The sequence below is a fragment of the Crotalus tigris genome, unplaced genomic scaffold, assembly GCF_016545835.1.
Source record: "Crotalus tigris isolate CLP2741 ecotype Arizona unplaced genomic scaffold, ASM1654583v1 scf7180000017987.690289119674:8195010, whole genome shotgun sequence".
NCBI classification, from domain to species: domain Eukaryota; kingdom Metazoa; phylum Chordata; class Lepidosauria; order Squamata; family Viperidae; genus Crotalus; species Crotalus tigris.
The window spans coordinates 1,853,254-1,870,587 of record NW_024096758.1 but is presented as its reverse complement, the minus strand read 5'-3'; the positions used below and the strand labels follow the sequence as shown (position 1 = coordinate 1,870,587).

Below are 17,334 nucleotides of genomic sequence, written 5' to 3'. Positions count from 1 at the left end.
CGTGGATTCTTAGAAAAAAGCAGAGTTAGTGGACTTTAATTTCCTTTCTGAGTATTTCCTCTGTCTTTCTCTCCCCTCGGAGTTAGGATAGAACTTTTTCTAGGAGGGGGGGTGATCTTCCCCTTCCCTGGAGGCAGCATTCTGCTGAATCGTTTAACTTTAGAAATGGGGAGAAGTTAACCTTTCTAGGAGGAGGGGGGTGGTCTTCTCCTTCCATGGAGGCAGCATTCTGCTGAATCATTTAACTTTAGAAGTGGGGAGAGGTTTAAATCCCTTGGCAGGGGCTTGCAAGGAGGTCACCGGTAATCTCCAGCAACAGGCTGAGCGGTCACCATTTTTAAAGCCTCGTGGCTTCTTTCTGACCGGGCTTGGTCAGGAATCCCCATAGCAGCCGCCATTTTGGATTCGCGCAGGTTTCATTTTTAAAATAGATTCCGTTTACTGGCGTTCCTAAGAGCCTGATTCAGCTAGCGACGGGAAAAATACTGTTTTGAGCTTAATAGGGCTTGTAGCCACTGCAGAAGGGATCGAAGCCTCGCCGTGCGGCGGAAGGATTTTTTTGCGCCTAACAGCTGTTAGGCGTGATTCTAAACAGCGTTCCCCGGACCATTAAAAAAAAACACCTCCAATAGCCCCACAGTCATTCCTTTTGGGGGTTTGTTGAATTGTAACAGAGTGTTTCATCAGCTTCCCTACCCTTCCCCCCCTAACATCTGTCTCCTCATAGAACTTCGTTAAGTCCGCTGTTTTGGAAGCAACTTCTTCCAGCACGAGACGCCATTTTGTTTTGTTTTTTTAAAAAAGCCCTAAAGCAGCCAACTGCATGTGTTTCACTTAGTGTACTAATCTTTATTGATCCCCTTTTTACATTGAGTCCTAGTTTCAGAAATCTAGATACGTGGGAGCACAAGTGTAGAATCAGCAGCAGTTCTCTTCAGGCCTGGTCGCTTGGTCAGGTAGGTCCACCTTTATTTGGGCAGGACCTTAATTTGCCAGATACATCAACAGCTCCTGCCACTGTCATGACACCGCCTGCTGCGGGGTTAAGGCAGCTCCGACCGTCTCTGACCAGCTACAACTATGGATAGCTCAGGCTGTGGGCCAAGCCATGGCATCAAAGGGCCAACAGCAGGCGTCTCCCTCTCCGGGGCCTTCCTCTTCATCGGCTCCAACAACCACCAGGCAGCCTTCACTGGAACAGTCAGGTATGGTTTCCCCATCCCGTTCTTCTGATGTTTCGGATTATGTGGGAGGCAAGGACAGTTGGTCGGATTGCGAGGAGCCTATCTTTGAATCCCAACCTATGGCAGAACTGTTCAATGCTTCGCTCTTTCCTGCCTTGTTGCGCAGAGCATGTGAGGCAAGTAAACTTTCCACCCATCTGGTCCCAACCGATCTCCCCCCCCCCTCTGATCAGGAGACTAATCCCTTGTTTGCTGTGCCAGTAGACACACACCTTCATATTCCCTGTCCCCAATTATTTCTCCAAAATGTTCAGGAACAGTGGGAGTTACCAGCTGCTCAGCTGTCTCAAGGGGCGACTGAGCGCAAAATAGTAGACATGTCTAAGGCATTAGTAGACCTGTTAGAAGTTCCGAAGGTGGATGAATCTCTAGCACCTCTATATTCAACTGCCAGTCTCCCCGCGGATGTATCTGATGCCCTTAAGGCAGAGGATAAGAAATCCAACATGGCCTTACGCAAAGCGCACTTGGCATCTGCCTGGGCAGTCAAGGCAGCGACAGCAACTTCCTTCTTCCTTGATTACCTGGCAGGATAGAATTACCAGTTGCAGGATAGAATTCCGCTGGAGGAGACTAGGATTCATCAGGACTTAACTAAATTACTGGCTATATCTGAATACATGGCTGATGTTTCCCTGTATTGGGCCAAACATTCGGCCTGATCAATGGCCTCCAGTGTAGTCGCTAGGAGACTTTTGTGGTTGAAAAACTGGAGAGCCAAAAATAAGCACAAGTGGCATGCGGCCACAGCCCCCTTTAAGGGCGGCAAGCTGTTTGGGGAGGCCTTAACACCTTATTTGGTCGAGAACAAACAGTAATCTCTCACGTGGCAAAGAGGACATTCCTTACAGTCGCCGACAGTCCTTTCGGGCAGGGACGACAGCAGAGTCTGCACAACCATACCGGGCACCTGCCCCTAAATCGGAGCGCTCCTTTGACAGGACAAGTTATAGGGACAGAACTAGGTACCAGTCACAAGCCAAGCATTCCTTTCGTGGCAGAGGAGGTCGCCCCTTCCGCCGAGGCAAAGGTGTTAAGTGATGAGTTGTAATGAGTGATCATATGATTAACCTTGCTTTAAGTAAGAGTGTAAAAACACTGTCCCGATATACTCTTTTCCATCACTGCTGTAAATGCCCACAGAGGTGCTGTGGTGTTAACAAAAGCTTTCCTAATTTGGCAGAACCTTTTACACAAAGTTACTATGTTTGAATCTCTTGGTAACTCCACTTTTCTTGCAAAATATTTAGAAGCTTTGCCAAGGAAAGCTTTCTTTGGCACCATTACCATTCAAATTTAAGAAGTGATTCTCAACTTCAAATTTAAGAAGTGATTCTCAACCTTTTGCAGAGACAGCTTTCCTTTAAAACATAAAAAGAAGCACCTGGCATGACTGGTAGCCACCTGTTATCATGATCTTAATGATCATTTAACACCAGTTTCTCTCATTCAGAACCCTCAAGCTGCAGAGGGCCTTTTTGCTGTTGGCAGAAGCATTTCAGTCACCTGGCATTTTGTTGGTTCAACCTACGAGAAGACAAAGTGGCATGACTCCTACCATGCCACTATTTACTTCTCTGAGTAATGAACTAGAGATGTTCCTTGCTTCAAAGAAGCATATCCTGTGGATCCCATCTTTGTAGTGGGCGTTGTGGGAGCTTATGCTTGCCTTCATTCTTTTGCTATTTTCTTGAAAGCAGTTCTGGTATTGGAATAGCTAGTGTGGAATTGCTGCAGTGTGATCCAAGCCAACAGTTTGTTCTGATACAAAGAGGGGAGAATGAAACTAAGGAAGCGCAACCTGCTTTGGTTTGTTAACAAAGTCATTTTTCAGATGCCTGTGATTTTCTGTGGAACAGGGAGAGGCCTCCATATCCCTTCCCGTTTTTGGGCAGGAATGAGATGCTTTATGCTGAGTCACCATGTTAGAACTCCTCCAAGGGAGCAGACATGCTCCTTGTTCTGGCAGGAAATTATATTTGACATTTAATTTGAAACATAAGCACTAAAAACCATCCTGTGATAATATGATAATGGGACCAAGTGAAGCAGAGTTTTGAATTGGCAGGATTAAATGCTGTTTTAATGCTACCTTTGAATTTTCTTTTCATGCTCAGTGCTGGGCTAGCCAGAATCTGGTACTGATTAATAGCAATAGCATTTAGGCTTATGACCTGCCCGTAGCGTTTATAGCACTCTCTGGGCAGTTTAAAAGGTCAGCATTGTTTGCATCTTGCCCCCAACAATCTGGGTCCTCATTTGACCGACCTTGGAAGGATAAAAGGCGGACTCAAACTTGAGCCCTGTCAGGATCAAACTCCAGGTTGTGGGCAGAGTTTGCACTTTAACCACTGCGCCACCAGGACTCTTAATAGATAAGATTGATTGCTTAGTTTCTTAATTGAATAAAAATGAAAAAAAATATGATCAGCCATGTAACCAAACTGAATACTATTTTAATTGGTAATATTAGTTTATTGGAAATGATATTATTATAGCTGTGTCTAATTTGTGCCTTCAAATTATTTTGAAGTTACAAACTTGCTTTTCAAGAAAGAAGGTACTTGTGTATATCTTTCTATCCTTGCTGTTTCTTTTAGATTGTTGTTTCCTCAGTGTGCAAGAGTTTTGGATCCCATTATTCATCAAGCAACTATATAGTGAATGTAATTATGTTACAGAACCAAAAAAATATATTTCCATAATGGCATCAGTATTGATAGCAATACTATCTTTGCTTAGAGAGGTATTTAGATTTAGATGAGGGAATAGAAGGGGGACTCATATTTGCAGATGACACTAAACTGGCAGGAATAGCCAACATTCCAGAAGATGGGCTCAGTATCCATATGGATCTCAACAAACTTGAGCACTGGGCCCTATTTAACAAAATGAAATTTTAGCTAGCTGATCTCCAGAAATGTAGACAACTTCCACAATCTATGACAATGGTCATATTGTCTGCAGAATTTGGGTAGCTGTTTGGGAGCTTGTCTAACACCAAACCTGGATACTCATAAACCTTTTACAAATTTGCTTATGAAATCCTGATTTCTATAGATTGGATTTGATAAGTTCCAATCATACACAACTTGATTTGGATATTCTTGCTTATAAAGCAGAAGTGCACATCCTTATCTGCATTTCTTTGAACCCTTTTATACAGTGCTGTCACAGTGGGGGAAAAGTACTAAATGCAGTACCAAAAAAATAAAATATTTAGTGTCACATCTGAATTAAATCAATTTAAGGTTAGGTTTGGTTTGATTCTATCTACTTTTTGGAGTTGATCTATAGTACTCTACTCAAATGTCAAATATGGCCCTTCAACCCTGATGTGTTTCACTGATTCTTCTAATCAGCCTAATAGGTAATTGTTTTACTAGAGAGGAGAAGAAAGACCCTTACGTCACCTAGATATTAAGAGAAAAGGTTTTCAGTTAGCAAAATCCTCAGGTTTGGTTTATGTTTGTTTTACTAATCACTTACAGTGTATTCACTGTATATTGTGTGCAGTATATATGGTATATTATAGCAGATTATTGCAAATAGTGTCCAAATGAATATCTTGGATTTAAATCAGACCTTACTTTTAGTGAATGTATTCAGGATTATGAGCTCAATCTGTTTTCTAGTATCAAGCTGCTTATTTCAGATAATCTAAGAAAAAAAAAAAGCACTTTCTTTTTCCTCAGCAGTGTTTTCTGTCTATGGTGGTCTTCACAGGAAAGTAGTTGGAGAATTGGTATAACTGGTTGAGACATTTCCCTAGAACATATTGATTCACAGGCTTTTTGCACCTTAAATATCTCCAAGTAAATACTCTTTCCTTCTGTAAAAATCAATATACCGGTAGCTGTATAGGTACATGGTTGTGTAATAATGATTACTGATTGTTACCCAAACTCTGTGGAACTAAAAGGTAAAATTTCTTTGAATGGACTCCGTGGTGTAGACAATTTTATGTATAAGATGCAAGAAATATAAAGACTAATTTTGCTTTTTAATTATTTGTTTTCTCTTAGCCACCATAATTGCTGAGAAAAGAACAGCTCAATATTTTTAAGATTGTATGATATTATTAATTTCCTTATAAAAAACAAATGCTATGTTCCCTGAATGCATATGTATGTATGTATGTATGTATGTATGATGCATCATGCCAAAACCATGCCCATCCCATTACCGGCAGTGGGGAAAAAGTCACAATATGTTGGCGACACGTCACGTGACATTGCGAATTTGACACCCGTTACAGAGGATAGATCATGCTGTAATGGCAGAGGCCTGGGAATACAGTATAGCATGTCTTTTTTTTTTTTTAATGTCCAGAGGTCAGGAGAACCCGGGGTGGGAAGTTTTGTGCATTGGAGCATAGCAATTGATTAACCATTCAGTTTTTACTGTGCTTTTCCGTCTAATTAATTATATTTCAGCTTTGGATTAATATTTTCTAAAATGCTGCTTCCCTTTTTCTTTCTGTTAGCTGTTGACAGGGGGGAAGGCTAATGTTGACTTAATGCAGGATCTTAATCATATCAACTGTCACCCAGTTCTTTTTAATAAATATTTTCCACTGTTAACAATTTCAGGGTAGGATTTCTTTTTAGACAGGATCCAAGGGTACTCTTATTTAATGATCTTTTATTGCCACAGTATCTTTCTTTGTAGGCATTGCTTGCTTTAAAAAATCTCACTCTGGTGATTGTGGGAGAGAGTTATTTATGCTTCTAGCAGTGGGACCAGGATATTTTAGAACAGTAGTTTATATTCTGATCTCCCAAGGAGGCAAATAGTTGCTCTACAATTCTCCAGCAGGATGACTGTAGAGTCCAAATGGATGGGTTCTATGACGGCCTTCCTGCCTGGCAGACTGGGTAAAAACTTCGGCCACACCCCTTCCTTTGGGCGTGACCCCAGTTTTGACTCAGTCTCGAAGCCTGGTAGAAGTGCGAGAAGCAGCTCTCAGAACAAAACTAACTTAACTTAAAAAAAAAAAAAAAAAAAAAAAAAAAGGGAATCCCCTCTTCCTCCAGTTGAACGAAAATTTGTCTGGCAGCGGATAGGACTCGAGAGAGGCAGCCGGGATCGGCGGATTCGTGAGTGGGGCGTCAGGGACTAACGGGAGGCTTGGAGCCGGACCGGATCGCTCGCCCGCCGATAACCGGCCCACCGAGCAGCTGTTGGGGCGGGGGTTTCACTACCGGATTGCTCGCCGCTCTCCGGGGCCGCCAAACAGCTGAGCGGTTCGGGCGATAGAACGAGGCGCCGCTCAGCGCCAAACAGCTGAGCCGCGCGGAAAGCGTGATCGGGGCCGATAGAACGAGGCGCCGCTCAGCGCGAAACAGCTGAGCCGCGCGGAAAGCGGCTAAACCGCGGCGCCGCTCGGCATAGACCAGCGGAGCGGCGCGAGAGGCAGAACCAGCGCTAGAAGTGCCTTCTCCTTAGAGGAGAGGCGCGGTCCCTCAGAGTCAAAGATCCGCCATTGTTTGAACCTCGTGGATTCCCGGGCTAACATTAGGAGGCGTGGTTTCTTCCCCATTCGCCATTTTGAGCGAACGGACCTTCCCGCCGTTTTCCCTTGGGGGCGGGGCCATCCGGACTCCATTCCCTTGCAGACAAAGGGGCAGCCCTTAAGCTAAAATCCGGGATTATCGCAAGAAACTGAGACAGGAGGAAGGAAGAGGGAAAAGGAAGAGAACCTTTCTGATCGTGGTCTGCTGCCACAGCCACAGACAGGGGGAGAGAGAGGTATAAACTGCACTTTCTCTGGACTAAGTGAGGAGGTGAGGAGGAGTATTTTTCTCTGACTGTTCCTATAGTGACCTTTAGTCACTGCCTTGCAGGATCTTCTGTCCAAAGACTCCTGTCTGTCCGGCCATTGTTTGTATAGGCAGAGGAGGGCTCAGCCCCAAACATCTGCATCTGGTCTGCGTATCCTGTCCCCCACTCCAGGCACTACCTACTCGGGGTGTCTGGCACAATGGCAGACAATGTCTCGTATTCAGTCACACAGGTCCCTCAATTGTCCCCCCCACAGCAACAACAAAAACGCAGATCTTCTGAATCTGAGGTGGGGGGGAAGAAGAAAGCTAAAACAAAACACCTTTCTCAGAAGGGACAGTCTAAAACGGCTGAGCGAGAGGCTTTGAGGAGACATTTGGCTTTAGAAAGACAAATTAGCAGGGCACAGAGAACCAATGCCAATGGGACAAATTCGGTTTCCCCTGTCCCAGCGGTGGCACCCAGCACAGACCCTACTGCCGAGGAAGTGCTTAAGACTTGGTCTCCTCCTGGGGAAACTGAACAGTTAGACTCCTCCAACCCCTCCTCACCAGCTTCTTCACCCGACCGCACCCCAGCGCCTCACTCTAACGACAAAGCGCAGGAGGGCATTTGGTCGGCACAATTCCATGCATTCATGCAGGATGCATTCTCCCAGTTCATGGCTTCTAAGGGACAAGTGGCCTTTCACACACCCCGTAAGGGTCGGGCTAGGCCACCCCCTACCAGCACCTCTGAAACTTCCTCTCAACTGGGAGAGGGTGACTCAGTGGACCTCGACATGTCAGACATGCCCCTCTCGGAGGACGAGGAGACGGCACCTGAGCAGGCAACGAGCTCTGGACTCTTTAACCCAGCGCTCCTAAAATCACTCCTGGTAAAGGCTGTTTCCACAGTCAACCTAACATCAGTACAGGATGAGAAGCCCTCAACAAGCAAGGAGGCCAATCCTCTGTTTGCCAAAAAGGTTCCACAAGATAAGTACATCCCATGTGCGGAGGTCTTCATGACCACGCTGGAGGAACAATGGTCCTCACTTGCAAGCCCACCGGCACCAAACAGCGCGGAAAGAAAGCTTTTCAACCTATCTCCCTCCTTCTCTAACATGTTAGAGGTTCCCACTGTCGATAACCCATTAATCTCATTATTTTCTACCTCCGCGATTCCAGGAGACATGGCGGAGGTCTTGAGGCCTGAGGAGAAGAAATTTGAACACTCACTCCGGCGTTCCCATATGGCTGCAGCCTGGGCGGCCAGAGCAGCCACTTCCTCATCTTTCTTCGCGAGGGCCAGCATCATGTGGCTGAGGGAACTGCAAGGCACGGTGCCTCCAGACCAGGTCAGAATACACCAAACATTGGCCAAGCTCCTCGCGGCCTCGCAATTTGTCTCAGACGCTTCACTGTACGCAACAAAGTATGCGGCTAGATCCATTGCGGCCACAGTGGCCTCACGTAGGCTACTATGGCTCAAAAATTGGAAGACAGACCTGAGGTCCAAATGGCGTCTTTCGACGTCCAAATACAGTGGAGTAGACCTATTTGGTTCCATTCTGGACCCACATGTCAGCGAAGGCAGAGACAAGAAAAAAATCCTAGTACACCCATCAAAGAAGTTAGACAGGAGAGGCAGTCAGGACTTCCGGAGACAGGGTTCCCGCCCAGGAAGCCCCTGGGAATGGAGGCAGCCCTTTCGATCAGGGCAATCCTGGGACTGGCCCAGAGGCTCACGATCCTTCTACCCCAGACAGGATCGAACCCAGGATCGCCAGAGCCCGGGAGCCAGGGGCCAGTTCCAGTCCAGACGCCCATATAGGGGAGCGGGAGGCAGATCCTTTAAACGCACCAAGTGACGCCAAACAGGATACTCCCATTGGGGGTCGGTTAGGAAATTTCATCAGGGTATGGGAGCAGACCACGACCGACTCCTGGGTCCTGGAAACGATCAGACATGGCCTGACCTTAGACTTCTGCTCTCCCCCACCAAACCGGTTCATCAGATGTCCCATCTCCAGAAGAGCACACAAGACGAGGCTGATAACTTCGGCTATAGTCCACCTCCTGTCAATTCAGGCCATAGAGAAGGTACCAAAGGAGGAGGAGGGAAGAGGATTTTACTCTATCCTCTTCGTCATCCCAAAGACATCAGGAGGGTGGAGAGCAATCTTGGACCTGAAGGGCCTGAACTATTTCATAAAGTACAGGAGGTTCAAGATGCACTCCTTAAAGTCCATACTAGCCAGCGTCAGGGAAGACGATCTACTATCCTCAATAGATCTCACAGAGGCGTACCTACACATCCCCATCCACCCCAGCTACCGGAAATTCCTCAGATTTACCTACGCGGGGCGACATTACCAATACAGGGCATTACCCTTCGGACTGTCGTCAGCACCAAGGGTATTCACAAAGATCTTAGCTGTACTAGCGGCCCATCTCAGGTTGATTCCGGTTCGCGTCCAGTTTTATCTGGACGACATCTTGATTCAGTCCAGATCTCGGGAACAAGCAAGGACAGATCTCAAGACCACAATCCGAACCCTACAGGGGCACGGATTTTCGGTCAATCTAAACAAGAGCCACCTCATTCCCTCAAGGAGACTGCAACACCTGGGCGCGGTGATAGACACGTCACAGTGCAGGGTATTCCTTTCCCAGGAGCGACTGATCAGCATATCCAAGCTAATCCACCAAATTCAAAAGATCAGGAGAGTGCCCTTGCTACAACTCTCGAAGCTCCTGGGGAAGATGATATCTTGCATGGGCATCATCCCATGGGCAAGGCTCCACTCGAGGGAGTTGCAGTGGTTCCTCCTACCCTACCAGAGGAGGAACCTCAGCACCTCAAACAGGAGTGTGCTGGTACCAGCACAGGTGATGAAATCACTAAAATGGTGGCTATCCCCCATGACACTCAAGGGGAGCATATTCAGGGAACCGAACAGGGTCACGCTCACGACAGATGCGAGCCTGTTCGGATGGGGAGCCCATCTGGGGACCCAGATAGCACAGGGCCAGTGGGGTCAAAAGGACCTGTCACACAGCATCAACTGGCTAGAGCTCCGGGCCATACACCTGGCCCTCCGTCATTTCTCACACCTAGTAACGAGGAGACACGTCCTCGTGCTTACAGACAATGTAGCAGCCAAGGCACATGTAAACAAGGAGGGAGGAACGAGATCAGTGGAACTAATGAAAGAAGCATTGGTTCTGGCTCGGTGGGCAGAAGCCAATGTGAGTTCCATCAGAGCGGAACACATCTCAGGGGAAACAAACACCCAGGCGGACTCCCTGAGCAGAGCCAAGGTGGACCAGTCGGAATGGCGTCTGGACCCGGCTCTCTTCGAGGAGATCTCCCGGAGGTTCGGACAACCGCACCTAGATCTATTTGCCAACCACAAGAATACACAACTCCCCAGGTTCTTCTCCAGATTCCCGTCCCCGGGATCGGAGGGAACGGATGCTCTCAGGTGCCGGTGGCCGGCGCAGCTCCTGTACGCCTTCCCACCGCTGCCACTAATACCGGCAACCATACGCAAGATGATCCTGGAGGGCGCAGAAATGGTCTGCATTGCCCCTCACTGGCCACGGCGCCCGTGGTTTGCCGACCTCGTGGACCTTTCGATATCACCTCCGTGGAGGATTCCCCCGGACAGGGTAAAACTCAGTCAGGGCAAGCTTGTACACCCAGATCCCCAGTGGCTACAACTAGCCGCTTGGCATTTGAGCGGCAAAGCTTAACTAAACAATCTTATTCTGCAGGGGTGATATCGATCATACAGGCATCACGAAGGGCGTCCACCAATAGGATTTACGACGCTACATGGAAGGGATTCTGCAGGTGGTGCGCTTCGCTTCACCTAGACCCGACCGCAGTATCTATCCCCAATATCCTAGACTACCTATTGGAGGGTCTTAATAGGGGCCTGTCAGTCAATACCATCCGCAGACAGATATCGGCCCTCTCAACCGTACTCTCCTGCGACAACTTAACTTCCCTAGCACAACATCCAGCGATTAATGCCTTCTTAAAAGGGGCGTCTAACACAAAGCCCCCAGTCATACACAGGTACCCGTCCTGGAACCTGCCTAGGGTCCTTCTAGCCTTGACATCTGCACCCTTCGAACCTCTTGAAACATGCTCACTCCATCACCTATCACTGAAGGTAGCTTTCCTTGTGGCAATTACTTCGGCAAGGAGAATTTCAGAACTAGCAGCTCTGTCAGTAAGGAAGGATCTGTGTACCTTTTTCAAAGACAGGGTCGTTCTTAGACCAGACCCGACCTTCATCCCGAAGGTAAATAGCACCTTTCACAGATCTCAGGAACTTACGCTTCCTGATTTCTGTCCAAGACCCAAACATAAGCTAGAACACAGATGGCACAAGCTAGACGTACGGAGAGCACTGTGTTTCTACGTGAAACGCACCTCGGCTTTCCGAAAGACTGAAGCATTATTTGTGTCCTTTCAACCATCAACTATGGGAAAGAAGGTATCTTCTTCCACCATAGGCAGGTGGATCAGAGCCTGCATAGCGCAGGCCTACGTCTCACAGGATTTGCCAGCACCCACTCAGGTGACTGCCCACTCAACTCGGAGCGCAGCCACATCTGCGGCGTGGCTAACGCAAGCTCCGGTGGAAGAGATTTGCAGGGCCGCAACCTGGTCCTCACCTTCGGTTTTCATTCGACACTACCGTTTAGACTCCCTAGCAGCAGCAGACGCGGCTTTTGGCAGAAGAGTTCTTCAACAGGTCGTATCTGCTCAGAGTTCGGTAGCCTAGACATTCCCTCCCAGGGGGACATGAGGGCTTTGGTATGTCCCATCCATTTGGACTCTACAGTCATCCTGCTGGAGAAGGGGCGTTGTCTTACCTGAACGCCTTTTCTCAGCAGGATGATGTAGAGTCCAAGCCCACCCAGAGGATAGGTCTAGGCAGGGATATAATAAAGATATAATAAAGAGCTGCAAGGTTAATTCCAACAAAGTTTCTCGCCTAAGTCAAAACTGGGGTCACGCCCAAAGGAAGGGGTGTGGCCGAAGTTTTTACCCAGTCTGCCAGGCAGGAAGGCCGTCATAGAACCCATCCATTTGGACTCTACATCATCCTGCTGAGAAAAGGCGTTCAGGTAAGACAACGCCCCTTTTAATAAATATTTTCCACTGTTAACAATTTCAGGGTAGGATTTCTTTTTAGACAGGATCCAAGGGTACTCTTATTTAATGATCTTTTATTGCCACAGTATCTTTCTTTGTAGGCATTGCTTGCTTTAAAAAATCTCACTCTGGTGATTGTGGGAGAGAGTTATTTATGCTTCTAGCAGTGGGAACAGGATATTTTAGAACAGTAGTTTATATTCTGATCTCCCAAGGAGGCAAATAGTTGCTCTACAATGAATATATATCCAAACATGATGAACTCATAAAGAATACACTGAGTAGAGATCAGTGATTTTGCTTCCAGCCAAACCCTGGCTTCCCATTCCCTATTTGTTTCTTTGTTTGCTTGTTGAATTATTTTTCAATTTTCTGAACTGCCCATCTCCCTCAAAGAAGGACTCTTATCCCCAAGAACAGAAAGAGGCAACAGAATCTTTGGCAACTGAGTGCCAAAATCTTTCTTCGAATAAGATATACCAATTCAAACTGTGCACTTTGTGTTGCTATTTTTCACCTGGAAAAGTTTTATGCAAATAACCCCCCCCCCAAACTATATCTGCTTAAACAAATTCTGGTGTGATTATATCCATTATGGCCATCATAACATGTTACACCATAAAGTAAAGACAAAAAACAAGTCTAAAGGTGTATATATTTTTAGGTTGTACGGACTGAGAAGAACAGTTTGAATAATCGGTTTCTGCCCTGGGATGAGATTGAAACAGAAGCCATTTTGTCCATTGATGATGATGCCCACCTTCGCCATGATGAGATCATGTTTGGATTCCGGTGAGTGAAATCTAATTTTTAATCGTCAGCCATTAGTATCAGATCTGAACTAATTGTCTGTTTCTATCAAGATTTGCAGATATTGTGGGTTATAATTTCTGTTATCCTTAACCTGCCTTGGTCATTTCTGTGCTGACTGGGAATGATAGAATTTTGAAGCCAATGTGTAACTTTCTTTCATACTTGCCATTATAACACTGTTCTTCATGCATTATTATTATTTCCTCTTCTCAATAATAAGAGGGTGTGTGCATGTGTTCTATTTATAATATTTTTAAAACAGAACAAGTGCAATTATCTTAGAGCCTTGACTATCTTCTCTTCCTTCTGTTCCCTCCTTAAAATTGAAAATAATATTTCCCAATTTTATAGGATATTTTCTGAAAGATTGCATTTCTCTCTGTTCTTAATTCTCACCATATGGAGACACTCATTTTTAGCATACTTCATTTTTAGTAACAAATTGCTATTTATATTACTATTAAAAGAGCCTGTTGCTTGCTGGCATGACATAAACAGCCATGGGAATATCATAGACAGGGACATAAGCCAATATTGGAAGATAGAACAGCAAGAAGAAGGCGGGATTTTTGGATAAAATTTCCTGTGCAAGAAAAGAGCTCTTTTCACATTGTTAAAAGCAACCAAATTGGTTCCAAAGCTTTGACAACTGCTTCAGAAAGATAGAGAAATGTAATTGAAAATGATGTGGCTGCTTTAATGGTTTGAAAAGAGATGCTTTCTATTCATTTCTGCCATTGTGAAGCTCCTTTTTCAAAAGCTTTACGCTGTTCTAGTGTTGGAATGTCTGAATATAGTCCTGATAGGAGATGGTCTCAGGTTTCACTGCCAAAATAAATAATTAGAATTTTGATTGTTATTTGTGCTCAAAATCAAGCAATGAAAAAGAGAGTCAAAGTGTTATCTCACTTTACCAGTTTCTCTCACAAAAAAGGTTGAGCGCATTAATATTCAATGCATCTAAAGTGGAGGCCCATTCATCCCAATTCTAGAAAGTGGGGGTGGAAGAACCATTTAAACTAAAGTTTAAAATCTAAATGTGTAGTGTAAATAATTCAATAATAGTAACCATTGTGATCTAGGAATTTCTCTCTGTTTCTTGTCTGTCCAACATGTTCCACCTCTTCTCTGTCTGCTTAAGTTATTTTCTTTGTATTTGTAGGGTCTGGAGAGAAGCTCGGGATCGCATTGTAGGATTTCCTGGGAGGTACCATGCATGGGACATCCCTCACCAGTCCTGGCTCTACAACTCCAATTACTCCTGTGAACTGTCCATGGTGCTGACGGGTGCTGCTTTTTTCCACAAAGTAAGGAGCAAGTCCTTAGAGAGAACCATATCTCTTATGATGACTTAGGCCACGGGTGTCAAACTCGCCATGTCACGTGACGTATTACGATGTATCACGACTCTTTTTGCATTGCCGGCAATGGGGTAGGCGTGGCTTCGGTATGATGAAACCGGCCCGTGAGCTGGCAGTTTCACACCCCTTAGACCAAATATTTGTTCTATTGAGAAACACTGCAAGATTACTAATTGTGGCAAATTTAAGCTTTGTCCTCAGTTTCCCAAAGCAAATGTAGTCTGGAAATTGAAATGCTCCTGGTCGCAGATTGATATCAGGAGCATTTCTGTGTGTTCCAGGAGCAGTTCTATGTGCTATGTGTTACTGTGCAAGTATGTTTGACTTTGTTGTAATATATGTTGAAAGTAAAGGAGGACAGAGACTAGTAATTTGTGTTGCTGTTCCCTATCAAGGGCCACATTTTATTGTATGGTCAAAATCCTGGATTTGGACTGAATAGGGTTGTTTGCTCATTGGGATTATTGAACTTGAGTTACAAATTGTTTATTGCATCTCTGAAGCAACTTCTCCGGGGAGTAGTACTTTCTTTTTTGAAACTTGATCTTAATCTTTCTCTTTCTCTCTCTTTCTAGTAGTTTGTAATTTTTATTTATCACCTTTAAAGCCCTACAGGGCATGGGACCTGAATATTTGCAGAACCGTCTATCTCTAAGAATGTCTATCTGTCCTACAAGATCAGCTAGAGAGATTGAACCCCAGGTCCTCTTTCTGCAATTTTGCCATCTCGTGGGATTTAGAAGTGGAGAAGTGGAACTTTCTGTGGCTGCCCCTACCTGTTGGTGATTTGACAGACTCAAGAGTAGAAAAGTAGAGCATTTGCAGGAACTGAGCTAAGACAGTGCCCCTCCCCCACTTTTTTTTTTTTTTTTTTTTTTTTTTTTTACAAAATTAGGATTCTTGGTTACTCCAGTCTACTTGGGCTGTATGTTTATTTTTTTAACTATAGGTAGTCCTTAACTTACAACAGTTCATTTAGTGACTGTTCAAAGTTACTGAAAAAAGTGACTTCTGACCATTTTACACACTTATGACTGTTGCAGCATCCCCATAGTCATGTGATCAAAATCCAGACACTTGGCAACTGACTCATATTTATGACGGTTGCAGTATCCCAGAGTCACATGATCACCTTTTGAGACCTTTTAACAAGCAAAGTCAGTGAGGAAGCCAGATTCATATAACAACCATGTTATCCACTGCAGTGATTCACTTAACAAGAAAGGTTGTAAAATGCAGCAAAACTCACTTAATAAATGTCTCACTTAGCAACATAAATTTGAGGCTCAATTGCGGTCGTAGGTTGAGGACTACTTGTTTCTCTCTACCTGTACAGTATAATTATGTAACTTCATCTGATAAAATATTTTGTAATTAATCTATTTAATCATGGATTGTTTAGAATGGCATCATCTTTCTTTTTCAAAAATCATTAATTTAAACTGTCTTCTCTAATAATTAAAAGCAGTTCTTTTTTGTGAAAATAGTTCACAGGACAAGAAATAGGCCTATATAGAGTGCTGGTGGGATTGTTTTTCCTGTCCTTACGTGGAAATAACTTAAAGGAGGGATATGGAAGCAATTGCCTTTTCTGTTATTTTGAACTGCAGTGTTCATCATCCCTTGATATTAACCACGTTGTGTGGAGCTTATGAGTATGGAGCAGCAGAACATCTGGAGGTCACCAAGGTGCCTATTGGTGCCTTATATCCAGACTCATTCTAGTTCCGTTGTTTCAGTGAGAAGTTGTTTCTAGAGATAATAAATTCAAGTTTCCATTTGTGGTGGGGATGTCACTTTGACTCTTACAGAGCACATATGTTAGCTGTCATGAAAACTTTATTATAGGTGTGTATCTTGATTAAAGGGTGAAATTAGTATGATTATCTAACTTCATCTGATAAAAGATTTTGCTTCTGCTTATTCAGTAACATTTTCATAGTTTCAGCCCTTTTTTTAATGTGTGCTCACTTTTTATTCTGCTTGTAGTACTACGCCTACCTGTATTCTTACGTGATGCCACAGGCCATCCGTGATATGGTAGATGAATATATCAACTGTGAGGATATTGCCATGAACTTCCTGGTTTCTCATATTACTAGGAAACCACCAATCAAGGTCAGTGCTTGTTGAAATAGTGAGAAAGGCAGTTCCCCCCCCCCCAAGAACGTGAGTAATACTATCATGTTTCCTGCTCTCTTGTGCCCAGGTGACTTCCCGGTGGACTTTCCGTTGCCCTGGCTGTCCTCAGGCACTCTCTCATGATGACTCCCATTTCCATGAGCGGCACAAATGCATCAACTTCTTTGTCAAAGTGTACGGCTACATGCCCTTGTTGTATACACAGTTCCGTGTTGATTCGGTTCTCTTCAAGACCCGTTTACCACACGACAAGACTAAATGTTTCAAATTCATCTGAACAGAAGACACAGCTATGGATGTCTGGAACTGGCCTATGGCCAAGGCAGAAAGGTTAATGAACTGGGGGACAATTGGCCCTTTTCTGTTTCAGCTGGGACACAAGCCTGCCAGAACTGTATGGCACAGGACTCCGTTGAAAGAGACAGCTTTGACTCACTTATTCAGAAAAAATAATAATAAAAGACTTTCTTTAGATCCCCAGTAAGTTGTTTCGCCAAGGGTATAACTGGGGTTTTAAAAATATTAATTATTATTTAAAATGAAAGTGTTTTTAGATATGCCTTTTAAGACCTTTTGGGGAGGAGGAGGGAGGAAGGGGGCTATTATTTGATTTTTGTTTTCTTCCCAGCCTTAATGTTGCTTGGAGGGACGCAGAGACCTAAGAAATTCCTGTATTCCTCAGTGATCAAGTTATGCAGTTGAGAAAGTTGGATTTGGTCACCAGAGGCTTATAACTGCTTGCTCTTTGGTCTAATGTGCTTAAGATCTGCTGGGGATTTCACAGAGGAAATGACACATTCCCTCCAGCCGGAATCCCTTAGTAGTTCCAAGGA

The 17,334-nt window shown here is 44.8% G+C and overlaps 1 protein-coding gene across 1 annotated transcript in view; it reads left to right on the top strand.

The window, feature by feature from the left end:
• The window catches only part of EXTL3 (exostosin like glycosyltransferase 3), an 81,524-nt gene extending 64,543 nt beyond the window's left edge, over positions 1-16,981 (top strand). Inside the window, exons 3-6 of the mRNA XM_039345924.1 lie at positions 12,850-12,977; positions 14,161-14,305; positions 16,349-16,477; positions 16,569-16,981. Coding sequence (XP_039201858.1) covers positions 12,850-12,977; positions 14,161-14,305; positions 16,349-16,477; positions 16,569-16,778 — 612 coding nt within the window. The 3' untranslated portion in view covers positions 16,779-16,981. The remainder of the gene's footprint in view (positions 1-12,849; positions 12,978-14,160; positions 14,306-16,348; positions 16,478-16,568) is intronic.
• The last annotated feature ends 353 nt before the right edge of the window (positions 16,982-17,334 follow it).